The sequence below is a fragment of the Myiozetetes cayanensis genome, unplaced genomic scaffold (genome assembly GCF_022539395.1).
Source record: "Myiozetetes cayanensis isolate MyiCay16 unplaced genomic scaffold, myiCay2020 scf26, whole genome shotgun sequence".
Classification (NCBI taxonomy): Eukaryota; Metazoa; Chordata; class Aves; order Passeriformes; family Tyrannidae; genus Myiozetetes; species Myiozetetes cayanensis.
Genome location: NW_026087477.1, coordinates 6,282,471 through 6,306,543, shown reverse-complemented (window position 1 = coordinate 6,306,543; position 24,073 = coordinate 6,282,471). Strand labels below are relative to the sequence as shown.

Here is a 24,073-nt window from a genome sequence, read left to right as displayed (position 1 = left end):
CATATAATTTAATTATGTTCCCCCAAAAAAGTGATGGGTTTGAGCATCCTCATAAGGGTTAGTCACAGTTCTGAGGCACAGGGTAAGTCATTTTCACTACAGCAATAAAATGTTTCACTTTATTTCCCCTCCATACATTAGCATTAATTACTATAATGACAAGTTAATAACTACTCGATGTGTTGAAGATGTAGGGCAAGATTCTGTACTGGTGTAAACTAAACCACTCACATAAATTAAACTTACTTAAGAAGCTTGTCATTATAGAAGAAGAACAAATGTTAAAGCCCACCTTGGGTCTGATGCTGCTGCATTCAGCCAGCAAGTTCCTGCAGTTCTTATGGACATTCACTGCACAATCTGAAACACACACAGACAAAACAAGTCTTAATTATCCTCGTCATTCCCACCGAGGGAAAGGAGAGGTGACACATAATGGATTTCAGTTTTGAAAGAGATGCAGAGTAAGCTCAGGTGTTTTGGCAAGCATCCTTGCTGTGGTCTTGATTTTACACCAAATACTCGAGTTTTTTCAGGAAGACTCAGGATCACTGACAGTCACACATGGAGGCACAAGGAGCCACTCTGGAATGCAGGAGCAGCTCTCTCCTGACCTGCACTCAGAGCACAGCCTTCCTCAGCTTTGCAAAGCTGATTTGCCCCTGTCTCTCCAGTCAAAACCGACACCACTCAAGAGGGCAGCAATTTCTTTGGCTCCACAGGAATAGCTGCCTTTCTGCACGGAGTATTGCTGGGGGCTGAGGCAGCTTGAGTAAATTAAAGATCCAAACACACCTCAGAATCGTCAGAGCACTGCCAGCACCAGAGCATTACCAGCACCTCAGCATTACCCCTCTTCAGCTCCACAAAGGAACCGCTCCCAGATTCAGGAACCACAGCAGCCCTCTCACCCAAAAGCCATAAACCCATTAATAGTCCAGTAAAATCCAACTTCTTTTTTTCCCCTTATGGTAACTACTGCTTGACAAAACAGAATGGCAATTGGTGGTGTCAAATATTTTCCATGGTCTTTCAGCCCATCTAATAATCAAGATCCCTCATGAAAAACAAATCAGGATGCAGCAACTAAGTAGAGGACATCCCATATATTTCAGGCATGCCTGTTAAAAACTGAACAAAACTGGGAAGATGAACACCACATCTGCCGTGGAAAAGCATGTTTATGTTTAAAGCACAGAGGAAAAACTATGAAAGGTCTCTTCAGAACCATACCCCCTGCCTGGCGCCAGGACTGGGGATCTGCTTGAAGGCACACCCAGAGAAATGCTCACTTGTGTTCTCCATAATTTCACAGAGAGTCTGAGAACAGGGCCAAAACACTTCAACAGAAATAAATTAATAAAGATATAAAAACAAGGACTGAGAGAAAAGACTGAGTGCACAGACCTGCAAGGCGCTGACATGTTATGCAACTTCCTCGAGTGTGGGAAATAAAGCGTCCAGTTCTGCTCACAAAAAAATGCCACAAGAACAATCACCTCCCACAACTTCTCTCTTATTTGGGATATTCCGACCACTACCACACCCCACACCCCAAACCAAAAGGTCCTTCATTTAATTTCCAATGTAAGTGCCTCTGCAAATGCATGAGAAAAATGTATCCAAATTATTCACTTGCTAAAACCATGGAGAGAATAACAAATATAGTCGTTATTTCAGCACTGATAAGGCCTCCCCCTCTCACCAGGAAATGAAGAGCTTGTTAAAAGACATGCCTCAATAACAAACAGGCAGTTAACAATGGAAACCACTTTTCTCTTGAGACAAAGGAACAAACTGGACAACAAAAATCACCACACCACACAAAGGGAAACAGAGAACATTCTCCATGACATCAGAGTCCTGCTCACAGACAGGTTCCTTTCAGGGCAGAACATGAGCACTGTTGGAGGGAGTGTTCCTACAGCCACTGCCTTCCCACACAGTCCTGGAATCCACTGCATTTATCTGGAATTCTGAAATATGGTCATCTTTATGCATTTTATCAAACTAGACATTCATATTCGCTGACACTCACCTGTTTTCAGTGATTACATTCAGTTATTCTTTTCCTGCCAAAGATCAGTGGGACCAATTCCAGTTCAAAAGCTCGGGAACCTCGTTAAGGTAACTGTAAAAGGGATCTCGCTTAAAAACGGGTTTCAATTTTAAACCCATGCACTCGCTCAGTTAAAGGTAACAACTTACAGCCCTCTCAGCAGGTATTTTTCACTTCATCAGCTGACATATCTAATAGTGCTGTGCATGACTTTCCTGTGCTGCAGGAAGATTCTTTACACAACAGGACAGAACATACTAGAAAACAGGAAAACACTACAGAGAAGCCCCAGCAAACTGCAGCTGAATCCAAGGACTGGATGATCCACGAGGTTATCTGAAATGCATTTACTCCACCATTTCCAAGGGGCATTATTTTTGCCCACAATTTTGAAACCTGACAGAAGAATCAGGCTGTTTTATCAGCACATTTCACTTTATAAGATGTGCTCCACCTTCCCCTGTTCCACACACTTCTGCAGCCACTGCTGAAGGAAGGACACCCCAATTCAATATTAGAACAAGCTTTTCAGTACTAGTGAATGTGGTTTCTTTTTTCCTGCATTTAAGATCTCTATATTCTTTATTCTTATTACTCTGCATTCTTATTCAGTCTCTCTGAACAGGGTACCAGAGAACTGCACGGCTCAAGGAACAGTGAAGGGAAGAATGAGGGACAGTGAAGGAGTGGCAGGAACCCACACACTTGGAGGCTGATGTTTAAAGATGTGAAGGGTTGTTACAGGTGCATGGAAATAACAAAACTCTACCCTCTCCTGCCATCCAAAGAAAAGCAGCATCAGGGAACTCAAAACTGACAAAGAACAGTATTTATTGCACGTCCCATCAGTGACTGGCAATTCTTACCCAGGTCAAGAATTTGGGATCGTACAAAAATTAAATGGAGAGCTCTTTTGGCAAGCTCTTCCCAAACTGGAGAGGCACAGGAGGCATTCCTGAGAAAGGCAGAGATAAAAACTCAGAGCACTGCAGCCAGGCTCTTCCCTGCCTTCTCCCTCCATCACTCCCTGGAGCTGCAGGAAGATCTGTTTGGCAAGGAAAAGCAGGTTCTCTGCAGGATGACAGAAGGGCCACAGCTTTGGCCAGTGCTGAGAACACCAGGGAAAGAGCCAACACACCGACAGGATCCAAGGATTTGGGTCACCTCAGCTGGCTGGGAACAGCACCACTCCTGGAGCTAAAGGTACAAGAGCCACTGACACCTCCCCAGAGGGTGGGAGCTGAGCAAACCCACTGTGGTTACAGCTGGGCTTTAATCAACAGCTTTGGAATTGAGGCTGAGAATTTTGGGAGCATCCCATTATTCCAGATCTGCTTACTGCAGGGATTGTCACTCCCTCTGGAGTATTTTGCAGGGGCCAGTGCCAGCGATGACCTAATGACAGAGCGACTGAAACAGCAGCCTCAACCAGCAACAAAATATTTCAGAGTAAAAGGCTCATAAACACCATAAAAGATCCTGGTCACCATTGAGAATAATGAATTTAATAACTGGAATAACTAAAAACCTTCCCTTATTAATGAGGTGCTTTCCCAAAGGCTCACAGTGACTAATTGACAGTTTAGGAGTATTTTATGGGACAAGACATAATAACACCCAAAACATCACCTCCCTCACAGTATGTGAGAAGGCATCAAATCAGGCTGGAAAGGAGCAGGCAAATGCATTTTCTTCCCCAGCTGGAATACCTTCCAGGGGATCAGACACTGGCAATGTCCTATAAATATCTCCCAGAACTGGATTCCAGGACAAATCTATGACTCACCAGACATTAAGAGCACTATGACCCTGACCTTTGGTCTGGAACAGTACTGCCCAATAAAATAACTCTTAAAAGGCCATTTGCAAACAACTAACACACAAAAACACTGTGATTAATCTAAAACTGAACTACTGATTTTTTTTTTCCTCAAGGAATTTTTTTAGTGTGTTTTGTAAATGACAGATTAAAAAAAAACCACTTAAATGCAGTGTAAGTTCAGGCAGGGACACCTTGTAACATTCCAATGATAAAAGCAGTTCAAGCACTATTTTAATGCTATTCACCACCTATTAAATCCAAGCAGCAGAAGAGAGCCAAGGACAAAAGAGCTTCCTTGTGAAATTAATAATTTTCCTGTTTTCAAGTGTCCAGTGCTTCAGGGATCAAAGAGAACCTTTTCCCTCTTTCCTCACCCTGACATCACATAAGGAACTCCTCCCTCTTCAACTGACAAAGGAAACAACCTGCACGTCAATGATTAATCCAGAATACAAAATCTGATTTTCATATCCAGAGATACACAAGACAGAAACATTTTGAACCACTCCAGCATTCCAGAAGAAGCAGGAGGACTTTGTGAGAGATCCCGTCAGGAAAGAGGAGGAGCCTCGGTGGAACACAAGGAAGTTTCTGTGCTGGGTAAATCCAGGTCAGGTATCTTTAGGAACTCGGAGCAGATTTAACTTTGTCCCAGTGGCTCTGGGGGCCAGTGTTTACTCGTCTTCTCACCTGCTTAATTAGGCAGAGGCAGAAACCAAAAACTGGAAGGGTGCAGGGAGATGAGATACTTCACATTCTGAAACAGAGACACTCCACACCAGAGAGCAACAGCACTAAATTATCAAGTTTCAGCCTCCCTCTTAGAGCATTCCTCTTTGTCTCCAAAACAACCTATAATTACTTTCTTGCTGTATCTGGTTTTATTGTCAAAATATCAGCAAAACAAATCGGGGAGAGGGGTTGTGTTATTCCCAACACTGCAGGTTCTGGTGTCCAAGGGGCTTTCTTTACAAAAACACATAAACAACCGATGTTTCTGTTTTGCAAACAACGCCAACTAAAATTTGCATATTATCCTAAAGAAAGAGAAGTCCCAACTTAATTCTCTCACGCTGAACCCTTCCCCCATTGTACAGGAACGCTACAGAACTGAAGCAGCAACTATGACAATCATAAAAGGTATTTAAAATATTTCATAGGTAAACAGGAGGTGGAACTACAACACACAATGACCGATGGCTCCTGTTTGAGAGCCGTGTTTCCTTTTTTTTATTACCATGTCAAAGACGAACTGCCACTTCTAATTTCATAAATTTAAACAAAAAGTGCCAATTAGAAAAGGCACCTCCAGAACTGCCCAAAAAGGGGAGTGAGAAGGAACTGAGCTGTTTCTCCTCTTGGTTTTACGTAGGTGACACGCAAAATCTTCAAACAATATTCAGAAATTACGCTTATTCATTACAGCGGCAACACCGGATATAGCACAAGAAACATTCAGAAAGTTGTTTGTTCAAATCACTCCCTGTTTCCCACCGCCTCCTCCAAAATCCATCACCGCCCTGACCTCCTCCTGCCGGGGGTTCCTTTCCAGCACGCCCGAGCTAAGCTGATACCATCTCCCGCTCCTCTCCCCAAGGTGCCAGGGCTGGGGAATATTTAAAACGGGTCAGTCGTTGCAACTGTGGACAAGGAGAAGATTTCACCGTTTCTTTTCCGAACACGTTTAAGGGTTTTTCATGTACACTCCAGACTTCTGAAGGCACCCCAGCACCTGCAGTGTGTGTAAGCACCCAGAGGACGAGGTGCAGGATTTAACGACCGCAAGGATGCTCGGACTAAAACCGCGGCAGAAAAGGGACCCAACTTCACACCAGGCCCTCGCCTCCCTAACAACGCACAGCCAAGCGTTTCGCTCCTCCTTTAGCCCCTAAAAGAGCTTTGTAACGTAAACACACTGGATCTTCCGCCCCGCAGCTGAAACCCTGAGCTGCAAAGGTCGGGACGGCTGGATAACCCTAAGGGACTGTCACAAAGGGACGATCCACCGGATCCCAACTCCAGATCCATCCCCCCTGTGCCGCCGGGCCCCCTCAGCCCCCGGGGGGGCCGCGCTGCCCGCACAGCGACCGGGGGCGGGCGGGTGAAGCGGGCCCGGGGAGGGGTGCCGGTGGCCGCGGGAGGCCGGGGGGAGCCGGGGGGAGCCGGGGGGGGCCGAGGCCGGCGGGCGCAACGGACACAGCCCGGTCTCTTCTTACCGGACTCCCCGGGGAGCCGCCGGTCCCCTCTCGGTCCCGGGAGCCGCCGCCACAGCAACAGGAAACGCCGCCGTGTCCCGGAAGGGAAAGCGGGATGTGAGGCTGAGGGAGAGGCTGAGGGTGCGCCTGCGCGGCCGGAGAGGCCGCCGAGGGTCCCGGCCCCTGAGGGGAGAGCGAGCGGTGTCTCACAGCCCGAGTTCTCCCCTCAGAGCACGGGGCACTCACAGCCCGAGTTCTCCCCTCAGAGCACGGGGCACTCACAGCCCGCGTTCTGCCCCCAGGGAGAGCACACAGACCCTTCCCAGACCGCGTTTTCCCCCAGGGAGAGCACACAGACCCTTCCCAGACCGCGTTTTCCCCCAGGGAGAGCACACAGACCCTCCCCAGACCGCGTTTTCCCTCAAGGAGAGCACACAGACCCTCCCCAGACCGCGTTGTCCCTCAGGAAGGGCACACGGCCACCGCCGACCAGCGCCTGTCCCTCGAGGAGGGCGCAGCCGCCACAGCCCGCGCCTGCCGCTCGGGGTGGGCAGGGTGACCCATGGCTCTCGTTTTCTTTCAGGGAGGGCACGCGGTCCTCTTATCCCAAGCTTTCCCCTCACGGAGGGCACACGGTCCTCTTAGCCCACGCTTTCCCCTCACGGAGGGCACACGCGGCTGCTGCCGACCAGCAGGGAGTGAGTGAGTGCACGGCCGCGCGTACCCTGCATGATGCCCTAAGGAAGGGCACGGCCACCCGCAGCCCGTGTTTTCTCCACTCGTGGAGGGCCCGCAGCCGCCCTTAGCCTGCACATTCCCTGAGGAAGGGCACACGGTGCCCCCGATTTCTCCTCAAGGAAAAAGCATAAGCACACCAACCCCACTTCTTTGCCTCAGGGAGGGCTTACAGCCCTCTTAGGCTGCGGCTTCCCTCACGGAGGGCACACGACCACCCTGAGCTCATGCTTTTTCCTCTGGGAGGACTCACGCCCACCCATAACCTGCTCGTTCCCCTCACGGAGGGTACGCCCAGCCCGCACTTTTCCCTCGTGGAGGGCACACGACCACCCATACCCTGCGCTTTCCTTCTGGGAGGGCACACAGTGTGTGTCCCTCAGCCCGCATCTGCCCCTCAGGGAGGGCACAACCACCCTTAGCCCACGCTTTCCCTCAGGGAGGGCAAACAGCTCCCCTTGGCCCATGAGTTCCCCTCAGGGAGGGCATGACCGCCCACAGCCCGCGCTTTTTCCTCAGGGATGGCGCAAGGTTCTCCCCCAACATCCCTAAAAACTAAAGAGGCCCCATAACAGCTGGGATGTGGCATCCCCAGTGACAGCTTTAACGTGGTACTTCATGTGCGCACAGCACGCAGCCTGGCACTTGGAATACGTAATTCGATATTAAAAGCCTGGTGGGATTTGCCATCCCAACGTACTGAAGTGTTTATGGACACCCTTACCAAGGCAAGGCTGGGGTGCCCGGTGGGTTGGCAGGTGCTGGCTTCCCTATCTGCCCTCAAGAGCAAGTGCCTGCCCAGGCCTTTGCCAGCGACCCTTGCGCAGATAAATGGTGAGAGCAAAGGGGAATTATCTTCACTACCAGCAGATCCATGCACTGACTTGTAGAACCAAACTGCTTGCTGGAAAAGCCACCTTTTCCCTGACACCAATATGATTTGATGTATTAGCACCGGGCTGCTGAAGCACTCGGTGCAGGGAGAAAAACTGGGAAGAGCTCACGATCCAACCTTACCTCCCAGTTTCACTCAGAAGATTTACAGTACTGATCAAAAGTTTGTCATATTTTAAATTGCACATATCAGAGTTGCCTGTTGAGCTTGAAAACACAGCATATACGACTGCAAAACAAACTTCCCTCTCAAAGTCCACCCTGCAGCTTTCCTGTGCTGCTCTAGAAGAACCTGTCACAGCTCAGGCTTGAAATGTGCTGAACTACTGCCATGGGACCAATATGGTCTCTGGTTTCCACACTGCCACCTGTTTAATTGATTTTATTTATCTCTTCATCTCATAATTGCAAGCCTTTCCAAAATGTTCCCTTTTGTGCTGCTTCTCCACAGGACTGAGTACAATGAGGTCCCAGTTGTTTCTTGAGGCCTGTCAGCACTATAAGGGACATAACCATTAAATAAAGCAGTTTGGGGGTAAACAGCTGGCTGTCACTTGGTGACTAATTCATCCTTAGGCACTTCAAACTTTGTGCTTCGCTGTAATGTAAAAGCAAAGCATTGCAGATTGCCCAACTGCAGCTGTCACGGGGAGGACGTGATGTGCTCGTGCAGCTGCCTCAGGGCATCGCCACAAAATCAGTGCAAAACCTGGCACAGCAGCCAGCTCAAAAACTCCATGGCTTAGAGCTAAGGTTTGGATTGCAAAGAGGAGAAGAGCACCAGCTCTCTAATCCTGTGTAATTCTGTAACAATGAAAGGTTTCTTGCTGAGTGTGTTAGACGTAGAAAACTGTTCTGCAGCCTTATGTATTTATCAGCCCGAGTGTACAAGAGCCTGAGGTTTTATCAGGGAATGGAAGGGGCAGCTCTTGGAGATGCTCCAAACGAAGGCAAGTACTGCCCAGATACAAAAAGAAAGTGAAAAGCAGAAAAGGAGAAGCACTGAGAATAGGATGTACTTTGGTTTCCTTTTCTAAAACCTCTCGAGTTGGGTGAACCAGCTCTGTGTCAGCACAGTCATAGCTCAGTCAGTGTTTCCTCTGCAACCAGCGCTGCAGCTGCTTTCACATTTGCTTCAGATCCTTCTCTGTTGGCTCGTAACCACCTTAACCCACAGCTTGACGCAGCCGCTCTGGTTTAGCCTCTATTTGTTTGGAATTCTGTTAGTAATCATTTATTCCAAGTGGGACTCCCAGTCCATTTATCACTGTCATCATGTTACAGCAGCCAAACCTCCTTTTTCCCCCAAAAATAGAAGGTTTTTGGCGCCCGTGTCTCTCTCCAGAAATGCAGAGTTCCAGGCTGTCTGCTGCTTTTCAGATTTCTCAGGACTCTGTGTGGGCTTATGAGCAGAAATTTCAGGATAGAAAAATCAAGTAATTCCTGCTTTTTATAAGCCATAACTATCTTCCCATATTAGTTTATTGGGAATCCAGAAAACAAAACTGTGCAAGCACAAGTGCCAAGTGAGAGGCGAATTTCACACCAAATTTCAAGTCCAAACCAAAAGCTATTCTGTCCTCTCCTTGGCCATGGATGGAGGATGTTTTGCCTGACAAACTCCACAGCCCCATGTCCTCTCACCCATTGTGAGGAAGGAAATGGGTCTCCAAACCTCTTTCACAACACGCCTTAAATAAGTCCTGGCAACCAGTTGTTACAGCAATCTGTTAGAGATCAGCCAGTGCACTGAAGCAGCCAGCAAGGGTCAGCCTAGGACAGTCCAGCACAGCCTGTGTTGTTCAGGAAGATTGATTAAATCGAGCACCTTCTCTTAAAGAAGAGGAGTTTGTCTGAAGCCCAACAAACTCTGGTTGCAGCTACAGGTTTCCTTTTGAGGAGGATTTTGATCTGACCCCGCTATGGGGCCCAGGCTCTGCCTTTCCTATAATGTAACAGAGATGTGACTGTCAACTAAAGAAGATGTGGAAGACCCACCTCTGCCCCAGTGCTCAAGTCATTAGGAGGGAAGCAATCCTCCTTTCCATCTGTATTCCACAGCGTATCCCTGGCTTGCCTCCATGGCACAGCCTGCTTGGAGAGCTCTCCTCCTGTCAGGGCTTCCCTGGGACTCATCTAACTCTTGTTGCATAAACTCTGGAAGCATGTTTATAAGAGAGGATTAATTTAGGCACAAAACCTTCTCCACCCTTGACAGCAGAGGCTCAAAAGGAGCTTTCTCATTTCCAGGTGAACAATAAACCCGGAGGCTCTCAGCTCAAAATTTGCGTAATGGCAGAGCTTGGGTGGCCACTGTTATCGAGATCCCAGCGACTGCAACCATTCCTCTTTGGTTTTCATCCCTGCCAGGCTCCTCACAGCACATCTGTGAGCTGCAGAGACTCTCCTGTGTCCATACTCTGGACACACAGCACAGCCTCCTTCCCTCCAGCCCTGGGATACTCTGTATCATGGGATGTAAGGACAGATGGCAGGAATCAGATGAGACAGGGAAACAAGATACCACCTACCAGGCTACCTGGGCTGCCTGCCTTCTTCACAGCTCACAGGCATGTTTCTAGCAGAGCAAAGGGTCTTTGTTCTGAACTAAAAGCCGAATTCCTCCTGCTGCTACTGTCTCTAATAAGGAGTGCTCTCACTTCTCTAGTTCTTCACAGCCACCAGATTTTTTGTGCCTATGAGACAGTGGAACATCTCAGGCTTCCTAATCATTCCCCCATCCTTCCTCTCCCTGCCTTTCTTTAACCACCATCTTTTCCTGTGTTTTCCACGAGCCCATTTTGCCTCGTAGCACGTGGTGGTGCTGCAGTTAAAAATACCATGGACACAACATCAACAGCAGCACCTGACCAGTGATGGACCAAGGGCTGGCCAGGGGCCAGGGCATAGAGATGGTGAAATGTGAGTTCATGATGAGAAAACAAGAGCAGCAGCCAAATCCCCTCAGATCCTGGCAGCAACTACAGCTCAGACCGAGCCCTGACAGAGCAGCTCACACTTGTGAAAAGTAGGCCTGCTGCTCCAGCTTCCTGGTGGCCCCAGAGCTCCATCAGGGACTACTCAGGAGACCACACACGGCTCTGAGCTGCAATAATGGGAGCTGCTGATAGCAGCTACCAGCTCAGAGGCAGCTCACAAAGGTTCCAGCCCAGCATCATCCAAATATAGGCCCTGTCAGCCCAACAGCTGTCACACGACAAGCCCTAGTCCACATCTCACCACAGACAGGCCATTAATTTAATGCACATCTGCAAGCCCTGCCCGATTCAGCCTCAGTTCAAGCAAAGGGAACACAATAAAACAAGCTCTGCTGCCCTGCTGCCCACGTTATCCTGGGCAGCACATCCCTGGGCAGCTGAGAGCCAAAGGAGGTGCCACAGAGTCCCAAACACAAACCAGTGCATCAGCCACCTTGGACATTTTCTTCTGAATGTTAGCAAGAGAGAACACAGGTTCCTCATGGGAGGGCTGAGAAACAAGGTAAAAGTTACAATAACTCCTGTCCTATCCCTGCACATTTACGATGGATAAAAATATGCTGAGCCACACTCCTATTTCCACAACTACCTCCAACTGCAGACCACAGATCTTCATAGCAGTTGTCCAGAGGAGAATCACTCACACTAACAATGACCTCAGCACTCCCAAGGCCATCCTTGGAGCAATGCTCCAAGCTCTTGGTGCACTGGGACTGTCTGGTATCCTCTCAGATGAAGGTATTTTTGCAGGACTGCAAACAGAGGAGGTTCCTCAGACAGGAATGACAAGGCATAACTCTGCCTCCTCTCATGATATTTAGGTTCTCTCTAAATATCCACATTCTCACTACACATGTCCAAGGTCAGCCAGTCCTCTTATGCCCCAGGAAGGTTTTACTGACCTTAAGAGCCTCTGAGAAACCCTCACTGGAGACTGAGCATTGCTTGAGGGTGCAGGGTGGAGAAAGAGAGCAATTCTTTCAATTCCAGAACATTTCCTCTGCCCACAGACAATCCCTTTTAAAGTGTTCTTCAGTGCCCTGGGTACCTGCCCCAAAGAGGAGGGACAGGGTTTGTCAGCCAAAGCCATGTCACAGTGGATGCAGTGGGAGCACAGAGGTCCACGCACACGGGCACTACTCAGAGGTGAAAAAGCAACAGTCTCACCCATGCAGCTCCTGGGAGGCACCATTTGACTTTGTGTCTGTTAATAAAGTTTTGGATGCTCTAGAAATCCCTGTGCCCATGCACAGGGCAGATGCTGGGCTGAAACATCACTGCAACTGTGAAAAGCAGCCTGAAAGATCCAGCTGCACTCAGGCAGTTGGGACATTTGCTCAGGCAAAGCAGAAACAGAAAATTAGTGAAGAAGCTGACCTAGAACCCTCCTTGGGGAAAAGGGGCAGGAAATGGTCAAGTGACCAAAGAAAATGAGGGTAAACTACTGACAGGCAGGATTTAGAGACTGTTTAGACTCTTTGGAGAAACAACCAAGCCAGGCCAAGCAGGGTGGTGAGGTAGAGCCAAGCCAGGCAGAGAAGTAAAGCAGTCCAGGAGGCTGGTTTGGGTGAGGTTTAGGAGGTTGGTTTGGGTGAGGTTTAGGAGGTTGGTTTAGGTGAGGTTTAGGAGGCTGGTTTGGGTGAGGTTTAGGAGGGTGGTTTAGGTGGGTGAGAGGCCAAGCTGGGCTGGGCTGAAGGGTAGGTGGGAGCAGAGGCTGAGGCAGAGCCAGGCAGTGACAGCCATACTCACTCAGGCACTGCAGACCACTTTTATTCAAAAGAGGTTTGGCACACAGTGAGCAGCTGGTGCAACTGGAGAAAACCCCTGGCACAAGCTGGTGCCCATTGATCTCTTTCCACCTCTCTTTTGGCTCCTTTGTGTCTTTCTCCTTCTCTCTCTCCTTTGGCTGCTCTTTGTTCTTACCCTGGAAGGAGAGAAGAACACAGCTCGTCACAGGCCTTGCACTGACAACATTCCTTTCCCTGCTCCTACAGAGGAGTGTGCAGGAAGCAGGGGGGTTCAGGTACAGTGGGATGGCAGTTGCTTTTCCCAAAGGTTTGAACTAGGTTTGAACTAGGACTCTCCCTAGTGTAGGTCCAGTCGAGGTGTGACAAAGGGCAGGACGCAGCACTTGGCTGTGTCTCTGCAGGCTCCTCCCTGCCACAGAGGGTGATCTAGGCAGTCACCCAGCCAAGGCAATCCTCTTGCTCTGGACAACTGAGGCAGCACAGGAGCATTTAGAAGGTGCCCTGGAGAAGGGTGGGATGGAAGCTGGGGATCCTTCCCTCCTGTGCACTGTGTTAGGGGGCACAGTGCATCTGCTGACCGAGATAGAGGCCTCAGCCACCCAAAAGCAATCCAGCTGACTGCTTTCTGGGGTGAGATCCCCTTTTCTACTTGAAGAATTTCACAATTCCTTCCAGAAATTCAGCATGTCTCCCTCACCTTATCCTTCTGCCAGGACCCGGTGACTCGGCTCCGCAGGGAGCTCAGGCGTCGCATCACCTTCGTGCCTTTCTCTGCTTTATCGCTCTTCCCACTCTCCTCATTTCTGAAATAAAACAAAATCTTAATGAAGGGGAAGTCCACTGGCCAAGCCCAGCTCAGGGAGATCACTGATGAAGGTCATTACTCTAGAATCCCTTTCCATCTCCTGGAGGATCTGGTTTGGCGTCAGCCATGCCATTCATTAATGAGGCACTTGCAAAAAAGGAGCTGAACTTTCAAAAGTTCTGTCTGTGCCTGTGGTGCTATTCAGTGATCCTGGCTGAACCCCTGCAATACCAGTGTTCTGCACTCAGGATTAGCAGGGCAGTAGAGCTTAGATGGAGGGGGGCTCGAAATCAATCTGCTCTGGGAACATGAAGTGTGTGGGTTTCCCTCTGTGTCACTTACTCGTTAGACAGGAACTCAAACCAAGTGATGTTCTGCTGGGAAGAGTCGCTGCCTTCTTGCACACAAGCTCTCTGCTTTGCCCTGGGCAGGGAAAAAGCATCAGACACACAGCAAAGAACACAAGAGCACAACTTCTGGGTCAGCACAAAGTCTCGTCTTTGGAGGTTGGGGCAGGAACACCTTTAGAGTTACAGAAGAGGCACGTGAAATGTCCCTTCTCCTTGCAATCCTGCCATAGTTTCACTGGAAGGAATCAGTGATTCTGGTACCCTGGGGGTTTGCCCCTCAAGGAACTGAGTGGCCTTTGCCAGAGGGATCCTGTGACATCCCCACCCACGTCCCTCTCCCACACACACTTACCCATGGTAATGTTTCAGCTCCTGAAGAACCTTCTGGACATTTAAGCTACCAGGGACAGGGCAAGAGAAAAGGGAGGGATTAGAAAATCCTTGCACAGGCATCCTGCACCCCACAAAGCCTCAAGTGCTGGTTTAAGAGCAGCTACTCAGCTGTGCCCCAGCATGGAGTGGGATCTCCGTTGCTGTTGCATCCCCAGTAACTCAGATACACCCAAGAATCTCCTTTCTCTCCGAACAGCCAGGACTGACAATACCTACACATGGTCTGGGGACACGTGGTCCTTCTCCAGCACCTCCAGAGCAGGGGGCTCAACACCTGGAACACAAAATGCTCTCAGCAGGGAACCTGGTTTACCTTTGTAGAACACCACATTGCAAGATACACAACTGGACCCTGTTCATCTTGCTGGGCTCCCACTCTGCCTTTAATGAGGAGGAAGAAATGCTGGGAGCAGTCAGGGAGGAAGAAGCTGCTCTGCATTCCTGTGGGTGAGGTGAGGGCTACATCATTTTCTGTGTTACCCCTCCCCTCTCCAGTCTGTGTTAAAGTAACTACTGAGGATCCTGCTTTGCAGCCCAGGGGTTGGAGCTGATCCCACCCCAGAGACCCTCCACGTGACATCCAGTTTCCCCTCCACTTCCCAGGCTGTGCTGTTAAGTCTCTACATTTATCTCTGGACCAATCCTCACATGTGGGCCTTGTGTGGGTAGGGAGTGACCAACACACTGCCACAGAGAGCTCGTGTGACATTGTGTCACTGGGGACAGGCATGTCTGGGCTGAGACTGCACTGTTGGCCAGGGCCAGACTCAAAGTCAGCTTGGCTCTGTCTTTCTGCAGCTCCTGGGACCACATGGAAGGGTAAGCAGGGGATGTCCAGCCTTGCAGAGTTTACAGCTCCAGCTTTTTATCTTCTCAATCACCCCTTGCACTCATTTAATGCCGTAGATATAGCCTGTACCAACCTTCCACAACTGCAAGAGAAGTGTTGAAGCTGAGAGGTATCTGAGGGGAGGCAGCGGTCTCACAGGCTGCTGGGACAGACTTGGACCTCAGTCTCTTCCCACTGCCGACACATTTCTGGAAAAGTAAAAATCATGGACATCTTTGGTGGTTTGTGCACCAAGGGAGGCTCCATCACAGCTCATTCCTCACCCCTTGCCTCCTGTTTTGTCAGGGTTATGATGCAGGACACATTAGGCCCAGCTGTTTGCTGGCCTCAGGTCTGGGCTCCAGGGAGGCTGGAGCAAGTGACACTTGAGGCTGAAACCTTCTTAGGCATTTCTCACTTTTTAGAACATGTAGCAATTGTCCTTTTAATATTCACTGAGTCCAAAGAAGGGGAGTGACACTCCTGCCTTCAACTCACTGACATAGAGTAGATGGAGCCAGACTCTTCTTACAGGTGCACAGTGACAGGAAAAGAGGCACCAGGCACAGGCTGCATTAAGGGAAATTCCAGCCAGATATATGGGAAAAGAGGGCTGTGCTTCAGCTCAGCTGTGCTGCCACCTCCCAGGGCCTTTCTCCTGCAAGATGGGGCAGTTTGTCCTGGAGCACAGAAGGTCCATCCTTGCTGAGATCCCTGCAGACCTCCTGGCATACCTGCTTTGATGCTGGCACTGACAGAGCCCAGCCTGCAGCTGCCCCTTCTGCCCCCCCAGCTCTCCCTGCACAGCCCTCCCCACTCACCACCTCCTGCAGGCCGAGGCCCACCGTGAGCTTGGGGAGCAGCGGCTCTATCTCCACTTTGATCACTGTGCCAGCCCTGCTGCTGCTCCAGGCTCCCAGCCCCGCTTTGGGCAGCTCAAGGGACACGTGAGGCTGCGGGCAGGGCTGGCTCCTCTTCTCCACATCCTCCTGCTCGGGGTCGCTGCCCATCTCTGTGACATCCAGGCTGAACCTGAGCAGGGAGGGAGGAAGAAGCCAGTTTAGCAGACCTGTCCCAGTGTGCCAGGCATGGCACAGCCCCTGCAGTGGCCTTGGGTGGGTGGTCCTAAAGAGCTCGTGCAGCTGGGACAAGGAGGCTCACCCCAGCAGGCACACTGGAAAAGGAAATGCCAGGAAGCGTCAGCCTGGACATCAAGTCCTGAGCCTGTTCAAAACAGCTCCTCTGGCTGCCATCAGCGAGTCCCTCAGCTCCTTGGTCACCCAGGATGTTTGGTGCTGGATGGCTCACACTCATCTCTTAGCAACCCCTGAGACTGTGCAGCCACCCAGGCTGCAGCCTGGCCTGCCTGCCCTGTCAGCTGCCCCGCCAGAGAAGTCCCTCTGGGCATTTAGAAGTGGCAGATGATGCTGTTTTATCGCATCACCACTGCGGCAGCATGTCGTAAATCCTGCTCCCACCAGGGCCCAGCTTCGTGGAAGCAAAAAGAAATTATTTTCTGGGAAATGAGGGGTGGACCAGCTCCCCCAGAGCCCCACAATGTCCTGCACACTGAGTGCTGTTGCAGTGCCAACAGCACGGGAGCAAAACCACGGATAGAGCTGAGTGGAAAATCTTAGTCTCTTCATGGGTTCTGTCTGCAGATCACTGTCACCTCATTCCTGCTGCCACAGGCAGGCTTCAGGGAGTGTTTGCTTAGGGAACAGTGGGGCATATTCCCCTTCCCTGGCCCCGTGCTCATCTGTCCTTCATCACCCAGCGAGGGGACAGAACATGTCCCTGGCACAGCTGCTCCAGGCTGCTGTTCCTCCTGTGCCTGTTCCAGCATAAACTGTCAATGAGCCACGGCACATGGGGCAACAATAGGACTTGAGAACCAAAGCCTGAGCTTGATAAGGAACTGCCAAGATTTCAGGCTGAGATAATTTTAGGGTACCATATAAGGAGGAGAGATAAAAATAGTCCTTGCTGGCTTGCACCTAAATCCCAGTCAGCTGGGAGATCAATACATTTGTCAGCAGGGAAAGCATTCCTGTAGGAACCTGGAGGTGAAGGCATTCATGTGGCAGGAGCAGAGGATGGCAGGAATGCCAGGACTGACTCTGCTCCCAGAGCTCAGCATCCTGCTACAAAACACATCCTCCTCTGCAGCCACGTGGAGGGCAGAGGGCTGGAGGACACAGAATCACAGAACATGCTGAGTTGGAAGGGACCCACGAGGATCATCCAGTCCAATCCTCAGCCCTGCACAGGACACCTCAGGAGTCACACCCTGTGCCCCAGAGGATCATCCAAACACTCCTGGAGCTCTGGCAGCCTTGGGGCTGTGCCCACTGCCCTGAGGAGCCTGTTCAGTGCCAACCACCCTCTGGGGGAAGAACCTTTTTCTAATATCCAACCTCAACCTCGCCTGACACAACTCCAGGCTGTTCCCTCATGGTGATTGCAGGCACAGACCTCACCAAGCCAACTCACAGACAAGAAGAAAAAGGATTTGACAGAGCTCTCTTAATCTCTCTGTGATGGGAAAAATTCCCTTTGAGCCAGAGGATGGAGGTCATCGGGGCAGCTGATGCTGTTTAAGGTCACCTCCAGACAGAAATGAGTTCTCTCCAGATGAGAGATCCTCATCCCGGCCTCAAGGACCTTCCTACTGCCAAAGAGACACTAAATCCTCTTGCTGCTCTGGCATCTGCTCCTCCACATCACACCCAACGTGAGCAGTGGGCGTCCAGCTGCTCTGGCAGATGCTGACAAGTGAGGGAGACCACCCAGCAGCGGCCCCAGCCTCACACACCGTCACTTGCCCTGTGCACATCAAAGATCTCTCACGGCCCCGCTGTACCTGCGCTTGCAGCCCACGGGTGACAAAGGGCTCTCCCAGCTGTGCCTCCGAGATGTGGACATGGATCTCACCAGCGTGGGGAAGGAATCCTGGGCCTCCTGCAGGTCCAGCTCCTTGTCTGCCTCTGCAGGACGCTCAGGGGTGCTGGTCCCATCTCCTGGCCCTGCTGCACAGGGGCACACGTGGCCTTTGTGGAGAAAGCGGCAGTCGGCCTGGCCGTAACGCATCACGCAGGAAACGGGCTTGGAGAAAGCAACATCCACGGACAGCTTGCTCAGAGTTCCTGGTCTCTCTTCCAATAAGCAAACAGCAGGCACGGCCTGGGGTCCTTCTTCTGGCTGTGGTGCCGTCTCTGGAGCTGTTTTGGCAACGGGCAGGCTCAGGAGCCCCAGGTCTTTGTAATACTCAGTGCCGTGGAGAGCGGAGTCTGAGAGGAGATCCTCCGTGCTGCTGTGCAGGTCTGCTGCTGGCACATCCAGCTCTGTGGAAGAGGAGTCCTCCTGCAAAGGCAGCACAAATCCCACCTGAGAGCCTTGCAGTGATCCATGCAGAACTCAGGGTGCAGAGCAGGGCCAGACTTGCAGATGTGTTTCTCAAACCAGACTTTCTAACAGCAGCCCTCTCCTACTGTCCCTCAAAGCCAGACCTGCCCCAGCCTCACCACCTCTGGGTCCCTCTGTGCCTTATTCCCCCCCAACACCAATACAAAGCACTCAGGGATGATTTTTCCCAGCAACAGAAGCCGCTCTCCATCATTTCCCAACAGCCCTGGCTCACTGGGGGGGTCCCAGGTAATTGGAAGTTGGTGAACGTCACACCAATCCACAAAAAATGCTGGAAGGAGGACCTGAGAAACTCCAGGCCTGTCAGCCTGACCTCAGTGCCTGGCAAGGCTATGGAGCAGATCATCCTGAGTGCAATAACACAGCACCTACAGGATGGACAAGGGATCAGAGCCAGCCAGCACGGGGTTAGGAAGGGCAGGTCCTGTCTGACCAACCTGATCTCATTTTATGACCAGGTGACCCGCCTGGTGGATGAGGTCCTTTCCAACCTGGCTGATTCTGTGGTTCTATGATAACCTTGTATTCCCTGACAGTCTGGATCACCCCTTTCCCCCATTCTTACTCTGGATGTGGAGCTGACCAGCCAGCTTGCTGAGCCTGGCTCCTGCCTCGTGGAACAGCAGAAGGAAAGAGGACACTTGCCTTCTCTTCAGCCATGCTGGTGCAGGAGGAGTCATCCTCAGCAATCAGGGATGGGAGGAAGCTTTTGGGGGTGGGATACTCCAAAGCAGGAGCGCGGTGATCAGTGAATTCCCGTAAACATGGCTTGCAGTCAGACCCTGCAAGACAGAGAAGGTCACAGCAGGTAACCAGACAGCTGGGAGAGATGGAAAATCATCTGCTTCCTTGCCCCTTAAAGACAGGCAGTGCCAGGCAATCTCTGGACCACAGCAGCTTTGATCCTGGTGCAGGGATTCCCTGACAGCAGAAATCTCATCCCTTGAGCTGCACCATGTGCAAGGACAGACACCAGGCTTGCACCGTCCCAGTCAGACCCATGTAGGATGTCCCGTGCTGCAGAGGCCACTTCCACAGGAAAAGAAGGCTCCAGCACATTTTGATGGCTGTTGTTGATATTACGGACCTTGGAAGCAGAAATCTAGGGATAAAAATACTGTCAGAGATTTTCTGTTCATCCTTAAGGAACAAAGGATGCCTCTGGGAGGCAGATTGGAAGCACATTATTGACTCCAGGCAGCACTGAATGTGCAGAGCACCAGTGGGAGCACAGCTCACTCCCTGGGATTTTCCCTTCCCAGGAGTGTGAACCTGAGTGTGTGCTCACCACCTGGTACCTCACTGAGAAGCAAAGCCATGGGCTGGATGTGTTTCATGGGACAACAGATCTTCCAGCTGAGTGAGGCCCATTCCTACAGAACCAGACACACTGTGAACCTCAGCCACAACCTCTAAACCACTGCATGACTCACAGAGGTCTTTTTGTTCCTTTGGGATACACAGACAGGCTGAAGAACCATGGTGGACCTCTGAAGATGCAGAGAACAACAGCAAGAGACTGTCAGTGGCCATATCTATCCAGTAGGAAAAAAACAGCAGGAAACTGCTAGAAACCCCTCACACACCAGGAAAGCCAAGTATAAAAACATGAAAGTGAGGAAGACATTGTTAAGAAACACACTCTTGGAAATCTTGCATCCTGCTGGGGGTTATAAAGCTCCACAATTCAGCCAGGAATTGCGTGGTGCCAACTGAAAAAAGGCAGCAAACGTGAGGGATAGCTGGGCTGTTTGTTCCTTGGATCCCACTGCACACTGCAGATGCCAGATTTTCTGTTTTAAGGGGTGTTTGGTGTGTTTAAATGTCTGTGGTGATTTCAAGTGAGGGACTATAAATAATACAGAAAGAAAACACTCTGTGAAGGCACTATTTTAATTAAGGGCCTTCTGAGCTGTAAGAACAGGGAAAATTTGAAACAGGCTTTCTAGCAAGGTTGTAAAATTTCCTTCACAAGACATTTTTAATGAATAAACAGAATCTTGTCCAGGGTGTCCCTGAGCTGCATCTGCAAATGGCAGGAGTTTAGTGAGCTACTGAACGTCACCTTTTGCTTTCCTTGAATTCATCTGGATTCAGCTTGTAACGAAAAATCAGCTTTTTGAGGTCAATGCACCTTTAAACCAGCACAGGTTTTGGCATGAGCTTGTAAGAAACAGCACCTAAAAGTGTCAGTTGGCAGTAAAAGCCACTGAAGTACCCAAACAGGCTGGGATGAAGGATAAGGAAGAACGGACCCAAGGGAAGCAACCAGGAGGTGGGGAAGGTTCCAGGGGGACCAGGACCCTCATACAAGTCAAAAGAAGGAAGGAAAAGGAGATTCCTTGTTCTCTCCATCCCTTCAGGAGTGAACTACCCACGGGCAGAGCAGCAAAGCCCCAGGAGGCAGCAGGAATTTGGCTGCTGGAGCTGACAAGGACTGTGGCCTGACAGAGGCCAGAGCACTGGCCCACAGGTTTAGCTAAAACAAAGAGTTTTTTCCTCCCATTCCAGGTCCAGCCGTCCCGCCAAGGCCACCCTGGGCCCGCCCGAGGCTCCAAAGTAGATCCCTGGAACAGAGTCAGCTCCTCGGGGGCCTGGAAAATATTCCCTGTGCTCCGCCTGTGCCACGCAGGGCTCAGGATTCGGCCAAAGGCATGGGCTGCAGTCAGCAGAGCCCCTCCAGACCCACCAAAGGACTTAAATCCTCCTCCTCAGCTTCAGACAGCCGGTTCAGCAGGCGATAAATCAGCTCGGGCGGTGGTGGCCGTGAGGCAGAGGCACGCGGTGCAGGGATGCAGCCATGGGGACACCATTTTAGGCAATGTGTGAGCACCAGCCACAGCAATTCCAGGGCTCCCACATCTCAGCCTCAGCCAGTTGATGCTGGGCTGGCACCAGGAGCAGAGCTGAGCTGTGGTGGGGGCAAGGGGGTGATGGAGGGTTGGGGGATGACGAGCAAGGAAGGAGCGGCGTGGGGCACGCACAGGAGGGATGCAGGTTTGGGGGGCTGTGAACATCCCTACATCCACCATCAAGGTGGTCAGCCAGTATCAGCAAGTGTGGCAAACTCTGGAGCCCCTTGAGTCTCTTGGACTGTGCACTCAGGCCTGTTTGGAAGGATCCACGTCCAGCATGCTGATAAGGGGATGGGGAATCTCGGCCCCCCAGGCACTGGCAGACAGCAGCAGTCACCTTCCCTCAGCTGAAGCTGGAGATGGGATGACAAAATGACACTTTCAAGAACAAATGCTGTTTGCTTTAGGAGAACATTAAGCAGATTAGGTATTGCAGTTGCTTAACTCGCCTCTGGCCAGGAACCATAAAAGGTTATAGCTGAAGGGAGAAGCCTCCTCAGAGGAATTCCCAGGGCAGAGCTGGGGAGGAAGCTGGGCTGGGATGGTACCTGCACTTTGCCAGAGCTTCCCACGGGTGAAACATGAGGGCTCTGGGCTGCTGGGTGGGGAGGAAGGAAGCAGTGACAGGTGCCCAGTGCATGTGCCAGTCTGGGGCAGTCCCGGGAGTTCTGATGCTGTGGGCACAGTGGGATCAGCTGGATGAGCTCTCCTGGCTGTGACTCTGTGCAAGGCCACTGGGAACCCAACAGAGACTTTAATAATTCCAACTCAGACCTACAGTCAAACCCTCCCTCCTACAACCACCTCTGCTGCTTTCCCTCGGACGGGCTGGTCACTGGAGATGCACCCACGAGTGTCCCAGCAGGTGACAGCACCAGAGCAGCCAGCACTGGAGGGATCTCTGCCAGCAGGGTCCTGTCCTCACCTGCCCCCAGCTCGGTGCAGGATGCTACAGGACCCCAAGTGACCCTGGAGCCAGGCTGGCTCTGGCAGGGACCACGTCAGAGGAAGAAGGGACGGGAGCTCTCACCACGCCAGTCACATCCTCCAACATCAAACACTGCCTGCCTTCCCAGCAGGGAAAGGCCACACCAAATGCCTTGGGACAAAGGCACTGGGCAGTTCTGCTGCGTGAAACGATCCCAGGAGGAAGGAAAGACAAGAATGTCTGGGCATTTCCCAGCAGCCAGGATAGAGACTGTTGGGAAAGCACAGGGAGCATCACGGACAAGACAAAAAAGGGATTCCATCTCCCCCTGGCCCCTGCCCTGCTGGCCCTGCACCAGCTGCCTGTGCTGGAGGATGTCCAGAGCTATAGGGAAGAACCTCAGGAAAGCAAGTGCTGAACTCCCTGTGCCAAAATGGTCTGAGGGGCAGTCCCTGGCCTGGTCTGGGCCCCTCATTGCGTTGGCAGTGGTGGGGATTGGCTCCTGCAGCCCAGCCAGGGGGAGGATAAACTGTCCCACAGTGTAACACACTGCACAGGGAGCTGCTGCCTTATCACCCTGCCTGGGGCCTGGCTGGTGGGCACAGAGGGCAGAGGAGCAGGGAGCCAGCACTGTTTTCTGCTCACTCTCAGCTGAAAGGTCTTGGCAGGGCTGAGGGGGATTTGCAGCCCCTCTGATTCCCTCCTGAGTGAGACCCCAGTGTTTTGTGCCCACAGCACAGGACCCATCGGGACAAACTGCTCTGAAAGCGCATGCTGAGAGGAGCTGATTCCACCCAGGTCCTCTCCAAAGCAGTCAGTGCTTGAGAGCACCACAAGGCTGATTCATTTGTCAGAGAAATCAGCCCACCTGAGCCTTCCCAGTGAGCACATAACCACCCACCCCAGCACTGGGGAGGCTGGAGGGGGGTGTCCAGCTGGAGCTTGGGGCTCATCACACATCAGAGCCTGCATGACCCTTCCTCCTGCTCTGACCTGACATTCCTTCAAGTGTTCAGTTCGGATCTTGGTCTCCTGCACATCCAAGTCAGAAGAGAAATGGGAGGGGTGGAGGAATAATGGAGGAGAAAGAGTGCCAGGAGCTCTAATGCCACAGGTAAAGACACCCAACATCAGCAGCCTGAAGCAGTGCTTGCAGGCAAACAGTGTCCAGCAGTGTCCAGCTCCTCTGGGACTGCAAATGTCAAGGCTCTCACTTCCCTATTTCCAAGTCATGGCACCACATGCAGGAATGAGGCCAGTTCACACCACTGCTGTCACTTCCCATCCCTGCTGCTGGACACTGGGAAGCCCAGCCAGGGCCACCCAAACCTCACAGCTCTGGCTGTGCTCGCCAGCCCTCGCTGGAAGACCAGAGGAATCTTTCCCCAGCATCTGCTCAAACCCCAAGCTCTCTGCAGGCAGCGTGCAGAGACAGCTGTCTGCAAGAACCAGGACCTCCAGCTCACTGCCAGCCACGAAACAAACTTAATACAAAACCAGAGGGCTGAGATTTAACCCATTCCCCAGCTCCCCAAGGCATTTATGTGCCTTGAAGAGAAGATGAAGCGGAACAAAAAGCATTAACCAGCACTTAGGAAGCAGCCCCTGCAGGGAGGAGGGGGAGCACCCCAAAACAAGCTCTGCTTGGGCACCCCAGTGCTTTTTGGTACCTGCTCAGCCCAGGCTGTCCCCCTGTCCCGCAGCAGCCCAGCTCCCACCACGCTCTCAGCCCGCTCTCCTCACACACCGGGCCGTTACCTCGCTTAAAGGACCATCTCTTCTTCCAGCGCTTGGAAAACGACGGCCAGGAGTGGTTGAGCAGCGAGTCTGACATTGGGGAGCCCCGTGCAAGGAACAGCCCCGAGCAGGAGACGCCAGCGCGGAGCTCGGAGCGCTCTCAGGCAGCGCTGCAGCCCAGGGGCTGCCAAGGGGGGAGCGCAGGAGCCAAGTGTTTTGTCAGAAGCATCAGCTGATGGAAGCTGCGGCCAGGGAGAAATTCCTGGTCCCTGGCGTTCCCACCTGTGTGACGGGTCAG

The 24,073-nt window shown here is 51.6% G+C and overlaps 1 protein-coding gene across 3 annotated transcripts in view; it reads right to left on the bottom strand.

The window, feature by feature from the left end:
* Positions 1-23,872, bottom strand: part of ARHGEF18 (Rho/Rac guanine nucleotide exchange factor 18) — a 48,569-nt gene extending 24,697 nt beyond the window's left edge. For 2 of the 3 annotated variants that reach the window (XM_050321378.1, XM_050321379.1), the window contains exons 1-2: positions 6,098-6,185; positions 293-360 (exon numbers count right to left, since the gene is read on the bottom strand). Coding sequence is in view for 1 of the 3 variants with exons in the window: in XM_050321380.1 (XP_050177337.1) it covers positions 293-360; positions 12,454-12,628; positions 13,150-13,255; positions 13,600-13,680; positions 13,960-14,004; positions 14,217-14,274; positions 14,924-15,038; positions 15,651-15,861; positions 17,693-18,192; positions 18,901-19,037; positions 23,797-23,872 (1,572 nt within the window). In the remaining 2 variants the exon portion in view is untranslated. Of the gene's footprint in view, positions 1-292; positions 361-6,097; positions 6,186-12,453; positions 12,629-13,149; positions 13,256-13,599; positions 13,681-13,959; positions 14,005-14,216; positions 14,275-14,923; positions 15,039-15,650; positions 15,862-17,692; positions 18,193-18,900; positions 19,038-23,796 lie in introns of those variants that run through there. The other variant, XM_050321380.1, reaches the window with a different exon arrangement.
* Between the last annotated feature and the right edge of the window lie 201 nt (positions 23,873-24,073).